The 22,964-nt window shown below is 34.2% G+C and overlaps 1 protein-coding gene across 2 annotated transcripts in view; it reads right to left on the bottom strand.

Annotated features, from left to right (window-relative positions):
* ADCY1 (adenylate cyclase 1) overlaps positions 1-22,964 on the bottom strand; it is a 349,651-nt gene that overhangs the window by 244,305 nt on the left and 82,382 nt on the right. For both annotated transcript variants that reach the window (XR_004232691.1, XM_003762551.3), the window contains exon 2: positions 3,830-3,979. Coding sequence is in view for 1 of the 2 variants with exons in the window: in XM_003762551.3 (XP_003762599.2) it covers positions 3,830-3,979 (150 nt within the window). In the remaining variant the exon portion in view is untranslated. The remainder of the gene's footprint in view (positions 1-3,829; positions 3,980-22,964) is intronic.

Below are 22,964 nucleotides of genomic sequence, written 5' to 3' on the forward strand. Positions count from 1 at the left end.
TTCCTTGGAAGACCTTCCTGAAGAGCTGACTCAGTTCAGGAAAGTTTTTGAGGACATTATTACAAGGCAATCCCAATAGGTAAGGAAATATATGAAGTTAAGAAATCAAACATCCCTGTTGACCGTCTACTCCTAACTCCCCAAATCTTTTGTCATTATTATAAAGAAAAGGGAAAAAAAGCTTCATTATTGACTGAACTAAGCTTATGTATCCTTCAAAGTAAAATGTTAGCATGGTATCACAAGATTTAACTCCATTCCCTCAAGCAAAAACTCCATTGCTTACTTTTTAAAAAAATTATGAAGTAAACATATCTCTCACCCCATGCAACCACTATCACTCTCACTTTCATCCTTTAAATGCAGTATTTGCATGGATAGGATTTAATTTGAGGTAAATTATGTGAGTGATGTAACTTTACAGTCCTCTGATAATATTCTATCAAGCTAATGTGCTTAATTGGGGAGTAGACATAATATAATTAGTAATAACATAACGCCCTTTTATTCTCATCCTCCTGCTGTGAGTCTTTAAAAGAAAGAAAAAAGCAAAGTAAAGAAAAACTGGCAGAGAAACACAGAGAAAGCAAAAAAAAAAATGTCCCCAGTGCACTGTGGCCATGAATTTTTCATGCTTCACAAGCACCTCTGGCTGCAGGATCTTTGAGCCTAATATTCATTCTTACAGAAAGGCAAAAAAGGGAAATTCTCAAAGACAAGCAAGCTGACAGAGGAATGCTCTGTTGTTTTCTCTGTTCAGTAGTCCAGCCTAAAAACAAACTGACAAACAGCACCGTAGAGACAACACAATGAGATGACTTCAAATGTCCTATTGCTAGTTGCTTTAGCGGAGTCAAGAAATGAGCAGTGAAGAAGTCAAACACACCACAATAATAAGATCTCACTTCCTCTTCCCAGCAATGGCATGAAGAACAATCATTGACTTTTTCTCTAATTTTTTTCAACAGAATTTGATATATAAAACACTAAATATCTAAAATATACCTAAAAAACCCTACAGAATATGAATAGAATCTCAATATACCTTCTTTCTAGTCTCCCAATGTAATGGGCCTTTGAAGTAAACTACTCTCCTATAGATTAGATCAACCATGGGAAGGAAACTATATATGTGGGCATAATATTTGTTGCAAATCAATACACTTATTTTATTTCATTCCAATTAATACTATAAATGATCACCTTAGTATATAATCAAGGGACATCAACTAGAGAGAATAGCAATCATAGGATATAAAAGATTAAAGAAAAATAGGAGAAAACAAAGGAAGGGCTACATTCTGTAGAAGTATAACTAAGTTAGGAAAAATGGAATTTTGTAGAAGGGAACTAACATTTAGAAAGTACTCAAAGTACTCACATATCTTCTCCAACATAAGACAAATGAGTTTAACAATGAGTTTGCAAGAATAATCTTTTCTGTTCCATGGCTATATATTAGATGAGCTCCTCCTACTCTTGCTCCTCTATTCAGCACTTGCTCAAAATCTCCCTATTCGACCTCTAGCAATTGAATTGCCATAGGCACAAAAATAATTTTCTCAAATTATTTTCTTCCTATTCAGCTTTTGTAAATTAAAAGTGAATTCATGAACTATTTTCTGAAAGCTCAAAAAAATGGTAGTTTTCCATTTTCCCAGTAAATACCTATGATATGGAGTTAACCTCTTGGCAAGGGCTCTGTCAAATATTCTGGGCCTCAGATTAGCAGAAAGGCTAAGCATGACTTCTATGGAGCCAAGATAATAGGTGAGAAGAAAGAACAAAAAAAAAAAGAAAGAAAGAAGAAAGAAAGAAAGAAAGAAAGAAAGAGAGAAAGAAAGAGAGAAAGAAAGAGAGAAAGAAAGAGAGAAAGAAAGAGAGAAAGAAAGAAAGAGAGAAAGAAAGAGAGAAAGAAAGAGAGAAAGAAAGAAAGAAAGAAAGAAAGAAAGAAAGAAAGAAAGAAAGAAAGAAAGAAAGAAAAAGAAAGAGAGAAAGAAAGAGAAAGAATGATGATAGGAGAAAATGAGAGGGGAAACAGAAAGAGAGAAAGGGAAAGAACAAAGGCAAGAAATAAGTAAGCTACTAATATTCTTTCAAGCCCTACGTTTTTGGAATAATAAAGTATAAGATAATAAGCATATGCTAATCTTTTTTTTTTTACCTTGCAATTTTTCTCAAATTAAATGCGATGCAAAAGTACAGAATATATTATAATATTTCACATTCCATTTTCCTCTCAACCTAACAAAACACATATCACTGTTGGAGTCTGGGGGAGATTAATTAAATGAAAACAATGAAATATAAATAAGCACCAAATGAGAATTTGGGTCAAGACTTTTAATTTATTATTAGAAGTGTACTACTGAAATCAAAGCCTTAAAATATGCATCATTTTAACTTTCACATATGAGCAGGCTTTATGGCCTTTTTCCTTTATAGTCAAACATACCCAGTCAACATAAAGAGAAATCGTACATTATTTAGAAATTATTCAGTCACACCTGACTCTTCATGACCCCATTTGTGATTCACATAGCAAAGATACTAGAAGGGGTTGCCATTTCCTTCTCCAGTTAATTTTGCAGATGAAAAAATGAGATAGAGTTAAGAGGCTAGCCCAGGATCATAGAGTTAGGAAGTATCTGAAGCTCTTCTTGACTCCAGCTCTATTATATATATTATATATATATATATATATATATATATATATATATATACACACACACATACATACAGACTCAGTAGAGATACTTCCAGGTCTATTTCCTGAGCCACTTAGCTACCTATTTTCTTTCCATGAAAATAATAAGCAATAATCACTTAAAAAAAAGTTGTCTAGGAAACTTTTCTCTCAGCTTAGCATAAATTTCTCCAAATAGCAAATGGCCACTTGCAATCCAGCTAAACTTTTGGAAATAAAAAGCTTTATCTTGAAGTGATTGTTCTAATCATTCTTGCCTTTGGATTCCTTCACACATCTATACTGAAAAATTGGACTGTCTTATTCTTATTCAAACTCATCTAATATGAAAATAGTGGACAAACTGATTCCCTCCTCCCTTTCCTACCCAAGGTGTGATGTAAAATTAACCTGAATGTCATGGTGTTGAGAATCTTCCAAATTTTACCTCTTCCCTGAAATATACATATATGTATATATATATATATATACATATATGTATATATGCATATATAAAAGATAACCCATATTTCTATTAGAATAAGAAATATATACTACTTGTATTATAAGGTGTTATTTTTAATTCTTTTAATTCCTACACAATTCTATTCTATTTTAAACTTGATAGCTAATACAGTCTAAGTGGAGTAAATGAGCATAAAATAAATAACATCGTATAGTAGATAAAGGACTAGCCATGCATGGTGTTAGGAAGTCTGGTACTCAAGTGCTGGTTTTGACCCATATAACTAGGTAAGTCACTTAACTTTTCCATGCCCTAGATAACTATAAGAATATAAGTTGCAGGAGTGTTATCAATCTATATTGCTGGGGAGCATTTCTACATTGCAAGTTTCTACCACAAAATTACACAACTAGACCCTAATAAATGAATTAATAAATCCAAAATAAATACATGCTCCATGGCTGAAGTTTACATAGAATAAATTAATTCCATTATTTAATTAATTCTCTTCCAGAAGAGGATATAAGTGAATCTTGTACCCAGAAGCCATGAAACTGAGTTAAACTAAAGCATGTTAACATGTTAAAGATTAAGACATGAGCACCCAATGCATACATTCATGATACTAAGGCCAAAAAAAAAAAAGGTTAAGAAAGCAAGAGTGATTGGAAACTGACCTGTTTTTCATTTTCATCTTCCAGTCTCAGCCTGTCCTCTATGCAGTTCCTGGCCTGTAGGAAAGCCTTCCTCTGAGCCCTTTCTGTCAAAATCCTCACAAAGACCCCATACAAATTTACACTGACAAAAAGCAGAGCATTTGCCCCAAGCTGTAAAGGAAAAAAAAAAGAAATATTTTAATGTACAGATTTTTTTTAACAACATTTCAGTTCTTTCTCCCTCTACTTTCCTCACATAAAGAATGTGGTCATTTTGACCCAGGAATTCTATTTCCAAAATATTTTCTTAGAATTCAACAAGCTCACATTAAAAAGAGATAGATTCTAATAGGGCACTTCTTTGTTTATGGTTTTGTAAGGAAACCTTCACATTTGAATGATTTCATGGCTCAGCCTACAACCCAGTGGCAGGATCAGGCATGAGGGAATACCCGTTTATGGGACAGATTCACTAAAATAGATTCCAGGGAGTGGTAGATAAGGTAGTGTGCCATCTGCTAGGATATAATACACATTAAGCCAAAACAAGAGCCAACCTTGAATATGAGGGTGAGATTTTTTTTTAGATACATGAATAATGCCAGCAAAATACTACTTCTCAGAAAAGGTAAACGTTTATTTTGTAATAAGTCTAATTAAACATGTTACAAAGAAGGCTAAAAACCTCTAGTGGACAGTCACACATGGAGCATAATTTTCAAAGCTGAGAGGAGAAAGACCATCCTCAGATCTTTCTAGTGGTTGTGTGATTATTTCACCCCCTTCTCTGGTTCCATAAATAATAAGGAATCCAGAAGTATCAGTCTTTTAGATTTACAGTCAATCAATATGCATTTACTGGGTGCTATGATAGGAGCAATATCCTAACCTCTCTCTCTTTACAAGTTAAGCTAATTTTTCTTAAAGGGAATTTAAACATTCCATGACAATTGGTAGGCTCAAAGGTTCAAGACTCTTGACATCATTTCCCAATTATCTGATTGCAAAGCAGTTAAAAGAACTTCCAGGGGTACTTAATGGTGTGGCTGGAAGATCGTGATGCAGGCAAATGAGCTTCTCTCAGCTGAATCAATTCAAGATGTACACAGAGCCTATCCTTAATGAATATTTTTCTCATGGTATAGGTAAGTAAATCTCCTTTGGCAAATGGTGAATGATTTACAAGTATCTCACTTTGTAATCTAATGTTTAACCTAAAAAGTATCAAGGGAACAACCTTATCAGGCTCAACTCAGAATAGATACATACTATGTTTAAGGTTCTGTGGATGATACAAAGACATTTTAAGACCTGATCTCTTAACTTTAAAGAATTTAGAATGTGATCAATGCGTAAACTTGTGAATACTTAAGTAATAGAAAAATGAAAACAGTAAAAAAAAAAATGATGAGATCAGAAGGAGTATGTGGCTGGTTGCCAAATCAATGGTATATAGAGATGAAATTCTACTGGAATGGAGAAGAGATATAGAACTTACTATAATAGTTTTAAGTGGACTGGCATGGCAGAATATGAATTCTAATTGAAGAAATAGTACACCAAAATGTACAGATATAAAAGAACATTGTTCAAGAAACAGCAAAAATATGTTTGAGGGGAAAGATCGTAGGAAAATCAGTAGGGGACATAAGTAGTTCAAAATAATATTGGAATGGTTAAGTTGAAATCATAGTTAACAGGGCAAAAGAGTTTTCATTTCCTACATCAGTTATTTGAAAGAGACAGACAGACAGACAAAAAGAGAGAGAGGGAGACAAGAGGGTAAGACAGAGAGACAGAGAGACAGAGACACAGAGAGAGAGAGAGAGAGAAAGAGCCAGAGAGAGAGGAGGGTATATATAGATATATAGATAAGAGGAAAAGAACTAGTCCCATAAGATCTTAGAGTTGTGTCCAAAGCTTTTGTAGACTCACAGGTCTTATTTCTTTCTAATAAATGTAATTAGCAATGATATTGATAGTGTAACAGCAAGTTCACTTCAAGGATTGTGTGTGTGTCCAACCCAGACCATCTACTTCTGAAAAACACTACCTCCAAACTCCTACTGGACAATTTTCTGATTCTTGGTTTCTTTACATCCAGAGAGGTAGATCTAAAACAATAGTTGTGCTGTCTGTCATCAGACATACACTAGAAAATCTTCTAGAAGACTTTCCAACTTAGTGAGACACATTAGCAAGGGTTCTTACCCTGAGGGTGCATAAATGCATTTTAAAAAAAAATATTTTGATGTTTCCATATAGTTGGTTTCTATTTTTAATTATATTTAATAATTATCTTATTTTGTTCATTTAAAAACATTATTTTGAGAAGAGGTTTTTAACCTGAGAATAGGAGGTGATCATGAAGTTATTGTTTTAAAAATATTTTGATAACTATATTTCAATATTTACTTCCTTTTTAATTACATATATTTTATTTTGTGATTTAAAAATAATATTCTTGAAGAGATTCTATCCCTACTGGCTCTGCTTATGAAATCTGGCAGAGGGAAATCTAAGGATAAGAAATTCAGGACAGGCCCTAGTCTCATTTCAGATAGTTAGAAAAAAATGAGAAGTCCTTTCCCTAGTTCATAAGTTTCACTCTCCCAAACCTTGTTTTTTAAGTATCCTAAGAAGAATCCTGGGTGGTACATGCCGCTGCTACGACTTTCAGGCTCCCTGTCCATAATTTATAAGGTGTCGTATTCTGTCAAAGTGCCAGAAGTTGGCTATGTATAAGGAAATTCCTATGAGTTACATATTCATTAGCAGAAATGTTTAGGCAGGGAAAGGACAAAGCTGTGATGAGGAGTCCTCAGGTGGTTCTGTATAGGTTTGATCATTTGGGGAAGAAGAAGAGGAAGAAGTAACCAGTATATAGAAGTCACTAACATCTGTTACTTTGAAAGCATCAAATCAACTCCTTTTAGACATGACAGAAGAAGGGAAGCAGGAAATTGGGAGGCTGCTCTAAGGCCCTATTAAATATCCCTAGATGAGTAACCCAAAGAAGAGGCAGACCTTGTCCATCAAGTTCATCATGGACAAGGTGTACCAGGAGTTGTCAGCCTAACAAATGGACTTTCTTGAAGTGCTAGAAGCCAAACGTGGAAGATGTTATGGTCTGGAATCAAATCTGGCTTAAGGGAAAGGCAGTCTTGCAATGTTCTTCATTAAGGAGCGAGGATCTGACAGAGATATTAGTCAGCAAAGGAAAAATAAAACAAAATCAACTCAGGGCACTGGCTATCCATAGGAAATGTTTCCTTCACATACTACCTTCTACTTCCCTCCACCCCCACCCTCTAGCCCCATCCTCATACACACACACACACACATGCACGCACATGCACACGCACACACACAAACAATTGTTAATACTGTGAAAAGCTAACCATTGGAGGTATTTGAAAAGAGGAGTGGTTTAAGGCTCTGAAAACCTAACTTCTGAAGGCTCTGGCTTAGTCAGTTCTTAGCAGGGGTGGGTTGGTACATGTTTGACAAGTTCTCCCAAAGCAATAAAATAAAATGTGTACCCAGCATACTTTTAATTTAGTATGACTTATTAAGATTGTTCTCGATTAACTTCTTAAGTCTAGACAATCAAGGAACAGAACAGAAGCCAAGCTGTGATTAGTAGCATTTGCTGATTTCAGTTCTGGCTGTAAAAAGTCATCTCCAGCACTAGTCATGCCACCTGGGGAAAGCCATTTAATACTTCAGAGTATAAACTTTTTAATCTGTAAAATGGGAATAACAGCCTATCTCAGGATTATCATGTGGTATGGTTGTGAGGATCAAATGACTTAAAAATCAACTAATTGATCATTAAACATTCATTTATTAATCTACTATCTATCAAACACCATAATACATTTTCACAATACAAAAACAAAAGAGAAGCCATTTCTGAGCCTATCTCAAGTAGCTCACATTTTAACAGGGAGACAACATGGATAATAGTACATACCTGATATATACAAAATGAATACAACAACTTAGTTTTTGAAAGCAGCATGGCAAAGGGTGGGGAACAGGAAAGTCTTCATGATAACAGAGCACGAGCTGAGTCTTGCTCTACGAGACTCAAAAAAAAAAAAAAAAAACAGACCCCCCCCAAAAAAAGACTCAAAAAACCTCCCAGGAATTAAGAGAGGCAAATGCTAGGAAGCAATGTCTGGGAGACTACAAGGGCAAGGGAAAAGAGACGGAAAATAAAGAATTATACGTGTGAAATAGGAAATAGTTCAGTAGTGTTAGATCAATGGATGTGTGAAAGGAAGTAACACAGAATGATATAACATAGAGTAACCAGTGTTCTGAAATGGTGATCCTCAGGCCCAAGATACTTTCAGAGAGTCTAAGTGGTCAAAACTATTCTCATAATAATACTACAATATTATTCATTCAATTTCCTCAACTATTTTTGTTCTGTCTTTTCTATATTTATTTATCACATTTTAGACATTTTTGAGGATTCTTTTTTTAATACTACATCACTATCCCCTAAGAAAAATTACTTACTAACTGAAGTTTTCATTTTATAGACTTCTGATTGTTCAGAAATTCTCATGTTGAACAGAAATCAGTGCCTCTGTAGTATCTTCCCTTCTAGACTCTAAGAATTCTGCCCCTTCCCTCCATAAAGTAAAAGAAACAAACAAACAAAAAACTATCACTTTTTTTACATGATAAACTCCCAAATGATTGAAGAGCAATGGAATGTATTACTAAATAAAAATATTCCTTATTTGTAGGGTTTCAAGTTATCTTACCATTTAAATCTCTCTCACATAAGCACATTCCTGAAGGCTCTTTTAAAAAATAGGCATACGGACACAAATATAACTAAAATAAGACATGGTTTAATTAATGGGAATATAACCATAATCTCCTTCAATCTGGATACTTTCTTTGTCTGATGAGTCTAAAAAGAAAGATCACTTTATATTTTTGGAAGTCTATTGTTGAATAATGTTGAGTTTGTAAACAATTAAAACTCCCAAGACAAATGAAGTTCTCTCATCCTATTCTTGTATGATTTTGAACCTAAGCACAAAACTTGCATTGATCCTTATTATCTTTATCTGTAAAGATGTCTTGGGATGTAAATTATATCCTACACTGAATAACACCATCTCTTCCATTTCATGTCACCAGGAAAAAATATAAAATTTTTAAATTTAGGATATCAAACCTTTCATGATTTTACTCCAATCCATCTTTCCAGGTTGCTCTTACACTACTTTCTCTTACCCATCCTAGAATTCAGAAGACACACTCTATTTACTTTTGCTGACTTAAGAGAATCTATTTCTCATAGTTCTTCCTTTTCCCTACAAGGTCCACAATGGTTGAAATGCTTTCTTTCAGCTCTGTTTTTCAGAATCTTTAGTTCCCTTCAATTCTCAGGTCAAATGTTTTCTCCTACACAAGAGCTCTCCTAGTTAACATGGGTGTCAGTGTGGTTCCTACCATCATGATTGTTGGGTCTCTCATTCCCAACCTAATCCACAAAATTTAACCTGTGAGCAATCTGCTTAATATTTTCTTTTTTCTCACTGTCAGTGCTGTTTTTAGTAAAGTGCTGCTTTGAGATTACCTCTGTGGATGTTATTCTCACCAGTGGAGTTCTCTTACAGATACATACACACAATCATAGTTAAAGATTTCAACTACTCCTGTAGAATGACAGAGAAAATCTTAGAAAAGTATTTTTTCCCCTTAGGACCCCCAAAGCATAATTAAGATCTACAATCTATAATTGAATGCCAGATATTTTATTATTGAAAATTTGTTTCTAAGTCCAGGAAGACCCTGTTTCCCATTCATATTTCATATCAAATGATAACTAAGCCGGTTAGACATTTGTTCTGAATGTGATTGAAGTTTCAGAATTACTTGTATTTAGGGTAAGTATAAAGGGTGGGTCTCTGGAAGAATGAGTTAAGTCCTCTGACAATTTCAAGAATTCCTAATGATAATGAACACAGTCACTATGGAATAATGCCCAGATAGAATATATACATGCCACATACTAATTTTGCCTTAGTTATTTATCATATATTTGCCCATTCAGCAAATATTATTAAGTACACATAGTGTACGGCCACTGTGAGAAAATTGAAGACAAATGCAGTCTGGTCTCAAGGAATATATAGTGAGTGGTAACATATATACACAGGTCAATATATAAAACAGTGTATAAATGCAGGTGAAAGTATTATCAAATTAATTTTTTTAAAGATGCTTCCCTGGTGGAGACTTGATTAGAGGAAATGAAACATTGGAGGTATGCTTTAAAGGATGGGTTAGATGCCAACAGAGAAAGATGAAATGATGATGCCACAGGCCTAAAAATTAATGTGCAAAAGTAGGGAAAGTACTGGGATTAGTAGAGGATAGTCAGTAGCCTTGTTTTATTAAAATATAGACCAGTGGTTCTCAAACTTTTGTTTTCAGTATCTTTATTCTATTAAAAATTATTGAGGATTTCTCCAAAGCATTTTTGTTTATCTGGATTATATTTATAGACATTTACCATATTGGAAATAAAAACTATTTTTGAATTTGAATTTGAAACCCTCTAAAAGGGTTTCAGAGCTCCCCAGGATTCTCTACACGTCTACATACTTTGAGAACCACTGAAGTATATTGGGTGAAGTAAAATAAAATTAGACTGAAAAGGAACACGGATTTTTAACTTCTGATGGACAACAGAATTCACTTAGTATAAATTCCACAATATTCCTGAAGAAGGGTCATTTAGCTTCTGCTTGAAGAACTCTGGCATTGGGAAATGCATTTTCTCCCAAAGAAACTTTACTTTTCCCAAGGAAATTGTACTTTTGTGTCACTCTAATTAGTAGCAGACTTGTCCTTAATACCATACAAAATATCTGTCTCTTTGCAGCCTATACCCACCATTTAAAAATTCCTCTTTTGGGGCTAAGCAAAATGATATTGCAGCCAGATATTATGTTTATAAATAAGTCTTCTCTTTTCCAGTCTACATAGTTTCCCTACATTCATTCCATGGGTAGCATGCTTTCATATTGCCTCACCATCCTTTTCACTCTTCTCTAAATATATTCCATCTATCCAATACCTTTCCTAAATGGCTAGAACTGAACACTTTTTGATGTGTAAAAGATTACAGCAATCTGGATACTATGCTTTTATTAAGGCAGCGTAAAATTGAGTTCTTCCCTTCCACTGGAGAAAACTATAAGGAATACAACATCTTTGAGGGGAGAAGAGTTTCAGTATCAAATCAATCCAGTGAAGAAGCAATGGTTGAAAAAAATAGTTGAGGAAAAAGTAAGAAATAAAAGCAATGGATATGGTAAAGTAAGGAAGATGCTATTCATAATAGAAGGGGATTTCATTGGAGCACAGAAAATCATAATAGTAGATGGAAAGACAACGTAATTGTAGAGTTGGAAAGAACAATCTTGACTTATTGTGCTCTAAGCTTTCCAAGAAGAGGAAGTGAATTATCTTTGTACATTTGTTAGCAATGATTTCTCCTTAGTAAATGCTTAATAGATATTTGAATAATATTGTTTAATGAGTTCAACAGGCAAAAAAAAATGAAAGGAAATCATTGTATACATATTTCTTACCTACTAACACTAAGTTCAAATCCCATTTTCCCTATAATTTTTAGTGTGTATATCTGTGTGTGCATGTGCATATATACAATTTTGCATAGCATGGTACATAATACCAAAAAGCAGAACTGTCTATAATGATGAACTGGGGACTAGACTGATAAAATCAGTCAATCCCTTGGAATTGCATAGCTAGAACAAAATGTAACGCTGACTTTTCCAATGGCTGGCCTTTTATTAATGTAAGGGGAATTGATCAGGAGTAGCAATGGGTGTCAGAAATATTCATAGTACATGAAATAATGAAGTATGAAATGAGCAGAACCAAAAGAACATTGTATATAGTAACAACAATATCGTTAGAAGGATAACTGTGAATGACTGTTATTCTGGGGATTATAAGTACTCAAATCAACCACAAAGAGCCTATGAAGAAGATGCTATACTCCTCCAGACAAAGACCTGAAAAATAGAGGTATATAAAGTATGTATACACCCAAAAAAGTGTATATATATATATATATATATATGTATACACACACACACACAGAAGTGTATATGTCTGTATGATAAATGATAGCCTTCTGTAGTGCAGGCTAAGAAGGGAAGGAAGGGTTTTCCTTATTCCAGGTTTAACACTGTTTCCACTGCACTACCTAGCTGACTAGTACTGAGGCTGAGGATTGAAGCATTTTGTCTAGGATTGCACAGTTTATATGTGAGGATTATAAGTCAGGGCTTTTTGATGCTAAGTCTGATGCTCTATTCATGTACCTGCTACATCAGACATCGTGGAATACCTTCCTTCTGAATCTCTCTACTATATTTATCATGTAATATTGTCTATCAGTTACCTGGGTTATTGTCATTTCTCCCTAGTCTATAGGCTGCTTTCTATGTCAGGGAACCCTTTTGTCAGTCTGAAAAAACTTATAGACTCCCTCCTAGAATGTCTTTATTTATTTTTTTTTACATGACTGCTATTTTGCTGTACAAAAAGAATCGGACTCTGAAATATTGTACAATTAGCCTGTGAAGGAAATAAAAAATGCAGGTGGGCAAAATATAGGAATTGGGAATTCAATGTAATGGTTTTTTAGTCATCTCCCAGAGTTCTTTCTCTGGGCGTAGCTGGTTCAGTTCATTACTGCTCCATTGGAACTGATTTGGTTCATCTCATTGCTGAGGATGGCCAGGTCCATCAGAATTGGTCATCATATAGTATTGTTGTTGAAGTATATAATGATCTCCTGGTCCTGCTCATTTCACTCAGCATCAGTTCGTGTAAGTCTCTCCAGGCCTTTCTGAAATCAATCTGTTCGTCATTTCTTACAGAATAATAATATAGAATGTCTTTAAATACATGAATTAAAACACATAGGAATACAAAGAAAACCAACTACAAAAAAATACAATTGGGAAAACAATTTTTTAACAAGTTCATAACCTTCAGGTTAAAATCCCTATCCAAACCTAAAGTTCTTCAAGAGAAGTTCCTGTCTTACCTCATTGTTAGTCTCTTCCAGCATTTCAGAACATTCTACATGATGCAGGCTTAATATTGTAGTTTGTCCTTCATTTTCAAAGAGAACCGATAATATCTCAGGGTGGTATGTTGATTTATACATGAATTGAACTTAAGTGATGTAGAGTTGCACAAAGCTAACAGCCTCAATCTTTCTTCCTGAGTTATCAAAGTGCAATGGCAACAAAGATGTCAAGATGAGTTTAGATGGCCCAGGATGCAGGGGATAATTTTGGCACCTGATTCAGCCAATGTTAGAACAAACTGTTTTCAACTGCCCATTCTGCTGGAGAAAAGTCTTTTGTATGGTTGGAGTAGACATTCCCCAAGAGGTGAAAGTTGGGTGAATCAGGTAGACACCAAAGGGCTCAGCATGGCCTCACATCAGTGATGGTAATATTTTCTTATTTTTCTGGATGTAGGAAAAGATCTGTGTTTTACAAGTCAAAAAAGGAATTTTTTTGAACACACTACAGAAGTACAGAAAAATGGGGCTTTGTGTCTCAGAACTTTGGTAAATGGGGACAAAATTATGAACTCAGATGAGAGAGCAAGGATGTGTAGGAGTTTTTTGTCAGGTACTTTAGATGACTAGAATGATATACATAACATTCTATTAAGAATCAAAAAAGATCTTTTCAGAAGCAAAATTGGTTCTTAAGCTTGACATGCCTTTATTAGGTGAGATTAGTCAGGTATAACCTTTAGAGAATGCTGTATCTTTTGATTCCTTGGGCTAAGAATTGCTGACAGTTTTCTATCTATTCATGACCACTTCCCAAAAGATTTCCCTAAATAACTTTTTTTAAAAAATAGATGATCTACACTTTACCTTTCCAATTGTAACACAGGAATAAGTTGGAGAGAAAAATATCTCTTTTTCCTACTAATTTGACTTTTTTATTTGGGTCATGTCTGCTTCTTGCAAGATAGAATATTGTGCTGATGTCTCCCTTTTTTTGATGTGCCAATTTTATATCTTGTTCATTAAAAAAGAAAAATGAAGGGGGGGGAAAAGAGGGGCAATATTCAGATTCCTATTTGCATATAAATTCTCAAAATATGCCAACCTAATTTATATTTTTTTTACAAATCAAGAATCCACTAGAGAAGACCTTAGTTTTACATGAAATTAAAAAAATTAATATATGTAAAAATAAAAATATAAAAATTTAATATTATATTTAATGAGTGTAGCAGATTTGCTCAGATATTAATAATTCCTTTATTAAAATGTAGGTTATTCAGTTGTATTTATATCCTCAGTGCTTTAACATGCCAACTAGCACAAGTGTCCTGCAAGTCTCTGAACTGAGCTTCTTCTTTCTAGATATTTCACTTGATGAGTTCATCATCTCCCATGAAGTCACAGATCATGACAATGATCAAATCTATATATTTAGTACTGAGGGTACTATCATACTTCCAATCCCCCATCTCAAAAGTTAGATCATCCTCAACTCTTCATTTTCTCTCACTTCCTATATCCAATCTATTGTAAAGACACTTTGATTTTACCTTCATAACCTCATTTATGCCTCCTTCTCTACCTAACATTGGCACCAGGATGTACCATTCCACAAATCAATAAGCATTTATTAAACATCTATTATGTGCTAGCTATTGTGCTATGCACAGGGCTCCATCACCTTATGCTTACACTACTTTATTAGCTTGCTAGTGGTCTCCCTCTCTCATATATATACCTATATAAATGTAAATACACATATGTATACATATATACATATTTATATAGAGTGGTGTATATGAACACATGATAACTTGGGTATAAGTCTAAGGTGTAAAGCACTAATATATAAGGTAAATGGAAAAAGCATCTTGCAAAAAGTGGGACTTCAACTAAATTCAAATCTAGTCTCAGACACTCACTCCTGGGCAAGTCCTTTAACCAGTTTTCCTTAATCCACTGGAGAAGGAGAATCCAATCACTCCATTATCTTTGCCAAGGAAACCTGATGGACAGTGTGGTCCATGGAGTCACAAAGAGTCAGACAGAACTGAACAATAACTATTGCTATCTGTACGCGTATTTATTCATGCTTCTAAATAGATTCATAAAATTTACTTCTCTGTTCTTATTGGGTAGAGAATATTGGTTAGATGATCAATAGAATATACTTAGAAAAGCAAAACTCCTCAATGTAGAGGGAGTTTGTTTCTTTGATTGATTTAGGGATCAGATTTGTAATTTTTTTCTTTGTAGAAACTTTCTCTAAATTTACAGATTCACAACTTTGTAATGTGGAGTACAGTGAGCCACCCCAAGCACTGGGAGGTTTAAATGACTTATCCAAGGTGACACAGTTAGTCTGTGTTGAGGCATAATTTGAGTTAAGGTCTTCTAAGACAAAATTTTTATCCTTTATATCACACTGCTTGAGGAGAATTATGAAGTACTCTATAGTATACATATTACAAGGACAATGTGTAAAGTTCAATGAGCTGAAACATTTGATAAAGAGGCAAATGAAAGAGGTGGGAATTTAATGATCCTAGTGCCCTTATGGAAAATAACAGAGAAGTGTCATAGATTAATATCACCTAGTTATCCCTTGATCTATAATCATATTAATTGTGGATTCTATTTCTAACTTCCCTGGAAAATTATAATAGTAACTTACTATAACAGGGTTGGTTGTTTTAAGAATTAAGCAGACTATAAAAAATGACCTTTTTGTGGGGAGTCAACCTATAATTTCATAAATATAGAGAACTTCCACTACAGTAGCACCCTTCACCAATGTTGATGGTTAGTTGTGAATGAGAGGTTATGTGATTTCCCCATGTTCATCTAACTAGTTTGTGTCAAGCAAATACTGGAAACAAGTTCTGACTAATTCCAAAGTTAGCCCTCTATCCATCATGATATGCTGCCTTTCAAACAAGCAAAATTATGACAATAATAATAATTACTTTCATGTATAGAGAACTTTGAAGTTCGGAAAATATGTTTATACAAATATTATAGGTACCATGATGTAGAATAAAGAACAGTAGTATTAAATGAAAGAGTTCTCTGACTGAAGCCTACATCCCATAGGTAGTTGACCATAGGCAAATTTCATCAGTTACAAAATAAAAATGATAATATTCATCCCATCTATCTTAGAATTATTAATAATGCAATTAAGGAAAAATACAATGGAAAATTGTAAAGTGGGCTAGAGTATGCTAAATAACTCTGGTGACTTTTTTGAAAACAATTTCTGACCCAGAATTATAGATTAAAAAGTGAGTCAGTTATGGAACAAGAATGAGAGGAAAAAGCTGGGCAGCTTGACTAGTTCACTGGTACTGGACATGTTGGAAGTATCAGGGCAAAAACACACTGGGAACTCTAAGAAGTTACACTAGAAGTTAAAGGATAACCCAGAAGAGCATTATCTAGATCTGGATAGGCTGAGGGATTGTGATCTGCCCCAGTAAAGAGACCATACCCCATACAGATCCACAACCAAATAAAGCAACCATCTACCTATCTGTCTGCTATAGTGTAATGAGAAAAAATGTTGTAAATTGTAAAATATTTTTTGCTAAATTTAAGATATTATTATTATTATCCCCATTTTTCAGATAGGCAAAATGAAACTCATAGAATTTTTAACTTGCCCAAAGTCACCATAAGTGGTGGAAACAGGTATTGTATTTTTTAAAATCCATCCCCTCTCCCTCCAAAAAAAAGGCCCAAAATAAAATACATAACAATTCACTTTTTTGGCTCCTTTCTCCATTTCAGACCAAATCATATGAATAAGAAATATTCTTCTCCATCTGACTCATTGATTTTGAACTAGGTATAATTGAATGAATTATTTTCTGGTTTTCCTCTTCAGCACTTATGCAGCTGTATTAAAGCTTTCATACAAACCATCACTCTTATCTGAGTACAAAATTTAAGTTTCCATTGTGGATAAAAATTATAGGGCCTAAAATGGGTAGTTGAGATTACAGGAAACATAAAATCAAATGAAAAGTCAAAATAATTTCTACTGCTAAAGGGAGAATTTGGGAATAGAGCCTTAGGATCAGATTTTTCTTTAATACATTGGTTTTTTTTTGTTTGTTTTTTTGTTTTTTTTAATTTCTTCTTACTGTTGTTTGAGAGGGAAAGGCACTATGATATCAAGGGGGAAAAGATGGTGTAGGAAATAGAAAGACTGTTCTTATATTTCATGTCTACTGTGGTGGTTCTTTTCAGAGCAAACATGTTTGTTAGACTGATGTCTGGGTCATAATTGGTCATATTGGTGGCCACATATTAGCACAGAAGAGAAGGCAGAGATATGAGGTTCTTGGGGCAGCCAAGCCAGTGCCTCAGGGAAATGTAGCAATCTGATATCCTTGCTAGAGCCAACTTCAACAAGAAAAAGAGAGAAGAATATCCAGTGCTGGTATTTGAAAAGGATCCTTTACAATACTGTTTATGCTACTCTGTTAATGGATAGAAGCAGAGACAGACAGACAAAGACAGAGGCTGAGACAAAGAGAGAGACAGAGAGACAGAGGGACAAAGAGAGACAGAGACAGAAACAAAGACAGATCTACTGAGGTAGATCTGACCATGCATTACACAATTGGAGAATGAGTGATCTCTAGTAAGTTTATGGCACGAGATTATTTCTTAGATTTGTATCTAAAGAGCTGATAGGTTCCTTACTACCACTTTTTCTGTATAATAACATGGAGACCTGATGATCACTTAACAATGTAGAGGCATTCTTTATAGCAGTGAAGAAAACATAACTAGAAGCTGTTTCTTTGCTTCCAGTGATTTTCCCAGTCTAGAGATCTTACATCATGTTTTCATAAAGTTAGAAAGAAACTCCTGGGTAACAAGTCCATCCCGTGCTTGCCTAAGAACTTCCTCCACTACATCCCAGTGATCACCCATCCACCTCTTGCAGTGGCCCATTTATTCCACTTTGAGAAAGTGCATGGGGATTTTTACTTAACAACAAGAATGTCTACTTCTTTGAAACATCAATTCATTAGTCTAAGAGGCAGTTAAGGCAGTACAATGAATAGAGAGTTGAATCTGGAGTTGGGTCTAGAGTCTGAGAGAACCGAGTTTGAACCCAGACTCAGATATTTACTACCATGTGACCTTGGGCAAGTTAACCTCTGCATAAGTTTCCTCAACTGCTAACTAGGAATAATAACAGCACCTACCATACTAGACTGCTTTTAGGTTCAAATCAAATAATATTTATAAAGTTCCTAGCCCATAGCTTATACTTGTTCCCTCCCTTTCTTCCTACTATAGCTTTTGGGGAGCAGGGGTGTGGTAAATTAAACTTGTAGTCCATTAAAATTTCAAGGTAATTTTTATTAACACTACTTTTTAGTCATTTCCCCTCCCCCATCCTATATTTTAGTAGTTAATTTAGAAGGTTGCCAGGTACAGTACTGTATTTTTTTTTTCTCTCAAATTTTTCCTCATTAAATATACCCATGTTGCCTTTCCATATTCTGGGAGATCTTGACTCTCTTCTCCAAGGAATATTCTATCCCTCAAGATTTGAATAATTTGAAAATTTGATAATTTATGATTTTGAAATGTGAAATGGCATGCGAAAACTATGCAATGTATAGGTATAAATGAGGATAATCAGAAGGAAAAAAAGAAAAAGGAAAAAAAGCAAAGACCACAACCAAGAGCTGCATTCCAACAACGGTAAGGTTGAGTTTGTTGTTTTGTTCTAGTATGATCTGATTTGATTTAGTGTGGTTTTAGTTTGTTTATTTGTTTGTTTTTAATGAAGATAGGGAAATAGATCTTTTGCCCTGCTAAATTATTTAGAAGAAATAAGAATAAGAATAATGAAAAACATAAATAATAAAAAGAAATGGAGATTACTAGAATATTTCCTCCATCTAATTCCAAAAGAAACTATTTAAACAAAGACCTTAAGAATTTAAGTAGAAAAGTATCCATCCAGTAGTTTCAAATAAATATCTGAAAAAGGTTACTTTGATGCTTTTACCTTCCCCCATGTTGGGAAGACAGCATATCAATGGGAAATATCCTATCAAAATTTGAGGGGAGACATCAATGAATAATGAGTCTCTTATCTAGATGCAAACCCCTAGGGAAAAAAATACCCTGATCAAAGAATGGGGAAGAAGAGAAAGAATGTTTGTTCTATCAAAAAATCTCTCCAAGATTCTTTTATTTTTTACTTAATGGCAACAACCAAGTTAGTTGATTATGTTCCTACTGTTTAGAAAGGTTCTAGGATAGAGAAATAGATCTCTCTAATGACCAGAGCTGTATCATGGTTGCATCTGAATCCAGATATTTATTTAAGCCCTATCACTTGGGGAAAAGCTCTCAGTTTACTCTTATGTGCCAACCAAAAAATAGATACCACCACAAATCGAAAACTTCTGCATCCTTTCCTGGATTCATTAGCTATGTGATCTTGTCAAGTTTCCTAGCCTTCAGTTTAGTTTTCTTACCTACAAAATCATGGGTTTGACTATATGGTCTTTAAAGTTTCCCTCTATTTATGCTAAAGTCTATGATCTGGGAAACTCAGGAAGAGTTTCCTCCATTTCTATCATCTTGGATAACAGTATCACAGAATTGTGACATCATCAACATAGAACTAAAAGGGATTTTATAGGATGGATTCTTAATCATTTTTATGTTGTAGTCCCCTTTGACAATCTGGTGAAACCTACAGACCACTTCCCAGTGTCACATTTTAAAATGCAATAAATAAAATACATAGGACTACAAAATGAACCAATTATGAAGACATACACTTATCAAAATAACTTCAAAAACAAGTTTCTAGGTCCAGGTTAAGAACCCCTCCTGTGGATTACCTAGCCCAACTCTTTCATTTTGCAGATGAGGAAACTAAGGCTTTAATTACATATCCCAGCGTCAACAAGTAGTAGCAAGTGGAGGAATCAGTATTTCAATCCATTTCCTAGCACTCTTTACACTATGCCCTGGCATCATGAGTCCTAAATTTTCTTTTTTCTTTTTTTATTATAGCTTTTTATTTACAAGATATATACAATTTTTCTTTTTTTATAGTAACTTTTTATTGACATAACCCATGTCAGGGTAATTTTTTTACAACATCATCCCTTGCACTCACTTCTGTTCCGATTTTTCCCTCCCACCCTCCACCCCCTCCCCTAGATGGCAAGCAGTCCTATATATGTTGAATATGTTGTAGTATATCCTAGCTACAATGTATGTGTGCAGATCCAAATAGTTTTCTTGTTCCACAGGGAGAATTGGATTCAGAAGGTAAAAATAACCCGGGAAGAAAAACAAAAATGCAAACAGTTTACATTCATTTCCCAGTGTTTTTTTCTTTGGGTGTAGCTGCTTCTGTCCATCATTGATCAATTGAAACTGAATTAAGGTCTCTTTGTCAAAGAAATCCACTTCCATCAGATTACATCTTCATACAGTAGATATATACAATTTTTCAACATTTACAATTGCAAAACCTTTTATTCCAATTTTTCCCCTCCTTCCCCCCATCCCCTCCCCCCAGACTGCAGGTAGACCAATACATGTTCAATATGTTAAAGTATGTGTTAAATACAATATATGTATACATGTCCATACAGTTATTTTGCTGCACAAAAAGAATCGGACGTTGAAATAGTGTACAACTAACCTGTGAAGAAAATCAAAAATTCAGGCAGACAAAAATAGAGGGATTGGGAATTCTATGTAGTGGTTCATACTCATTTTCCAGAGTTCGTTCACTGGGTGTAGCTGGTTCAATTTATTACTGCTCTATTGGAATTCATTTGGTTCATCTCATTGTTGAACAGGGCCACATCCATCAGAATTGATCATCATATAGTATTGTTGTTGAAGTAAATAATGATCTCCTGGTCCTGCTCATTTCACTTAGCTATCAGTTCATGTAAGTCTCTCCAGACCTTTCTGAAATCATCCTGCTGGTCATTTCTTAACGAACAATAATATTCCATAATATTCATACAACACAATTTATTTAGTCATTTTCCAATTATTGGGCATCCATTCAGTTTCCAGTTCCTGGCCACTACAAAGAGAGCTGCCATGAACATTTTTGCACATACAGGTCTCTTTCCCTCCTTTAAGAGTTCTTCGGGATATAAGCCCAGTAGTAACACTGATGGATCAAAGGGTATGCACAGTTTGATAATTTTTTGAGCATAGTTCCAAATTGCTCTCTAGAATGGCTGGATGAATTCACAATTCCACCAGCAATGCATCAGTGTCCCTATTTTCCCACATCTCCGCCAACATTCCACATTATCTTTCCCTGTCATTCTAGCCAATCTGACAGGTGTGTAGGGGGATCTTAGAGTTGTCTTAATTTGCATTTCTCTGATTAATAATGACTTGGAGCATCTTTTCATATGGCTAGAAATAGCCACTTCAATTTCTTCATCTGAAAATTGTTCATATCCTTTGACCATTTATCAATTGGAGAATGGCTTGATTTCTTATAAATTAGAGTCAATTCTCTATATATTTTAGAAACGAGGCCTTTATCAGAACCTTTGACTGTAAAAATGTTTTCCCAGTTTATTGCTTCTCTTCTAATTTTGTCTGCATTAGTTTTATTTGTACAAAAACTTTTCAATTTGATATAATCAAAATTTTCCATATTGTGATCAATAATGATCTCTAGTTCTTTGGTCATAAATTCCTTCCTCCTCCACAGGTCTGAGAGGTAAACTATACTATGTTCTTTTAATTTATTTATAATCTCATTCTTTATGCCTAGGTCATGAACCCATTTTGACCTTATCTTGGTGTACAGTATTAAGTGTAGGTTAATACCTAGTTTCTGCCATACTAATTCCCAATTTTCTCAGCAGTTTTTGTCAAATGGTGAATTCTTATCCCAAAAGCTGGGGTCTTTGCTAACACTAGATTATTAAAGTTATTGACTATTTTGTCCTTTGAACCTGATCTATTCCACTGATCAACTAGTCTATTTCTTAGCCAATACCAAATGGTTTTGGTAACCACAACTTTACAATATAGTTTTAGTTCTGGTACAGCTAGGCCACTTTCATTTGATTTTTTTTTTCATTAGTTCCCTTGAAAGTCTTGATCTTTTGTTCTTCCATATGAATTTTGTTATTTTTTCTAGGTCATTAAAATAGTTTTTTTTGAGAATCTGATTGGTATAGCACTAAATAAATAGATTAGTTTAGGTAGTATTGTCATCTTTGTTATATTTGCTCAACCTATCCAAGAGCACTTAATATTTTTCAAATTGGTTAGATCTAATGAGTCCTAAATTTTCATAGTTTTGATAAAGGGGGGATTTATAGCAATTTTCTCTGATAAAAAACTTGTTTCTCAAATATAGAGTGAACTAAGCCAAATTTATGAAAAATAAGAGCCATTCCCTAATGAAAAAAATAGTCAAATGATATAAACAATTTTCAGAATAAATCAAAACACTCAATAATCATATAAAAATTTTCTGAGTTCCTATTCATTAGAAAAGTACAAATTAAAACAATTATGAGGTACCACTTCAAACCTTTAAGATTGGCTAACATGACAGAAGAGGAAAATGGCAAATGCTAAAGGAACTGTAGAAAAATAGGGACACTAATGCACTATAGTACAGTTGTGAACCGATCTAACCATTCTAGTGAACAATTTGGCACTATGCTATAAAACTGTGTAACTTTGATTAAGTGATACCACTACTTGTCTGTATCCCAAAGAAATCAAAGAAACAAGAAAAGGATTTATTTTACAAAAATATTTGTAGCATCTTTTTTTGTGGTAGCAAAGAACTAGAAATTTTCCCAGAAGTTGGGGAAAGGCTGAACAAGCTGTGATATGTGGTTGTGAGGGAATACCACTATACTATAAATAATGAGGGAAGATAAATTCAAAAAACTTATTAAGATTTACATGAAATAGTACAAAATGAAATGAGCTGAATAAGAACATTGTACACTGTAACAGCAATATTTTAATGATGATTAATTGTAAAAG

This window comes from Sarcophilus harrisii, chromosome 1, assembly GCF_902635505.1.
Source record: "Sarcophilus harrisii chromosome 1, mSarHar1.11, whole genome shotgun sequence".
Lineage (NCBI taxonomy): Eukaryota > Metazoa > Chordata > Mammalia > Dasyuromorphia > Dasyuridae > Sarcophilus > Sarcophilus harrisii.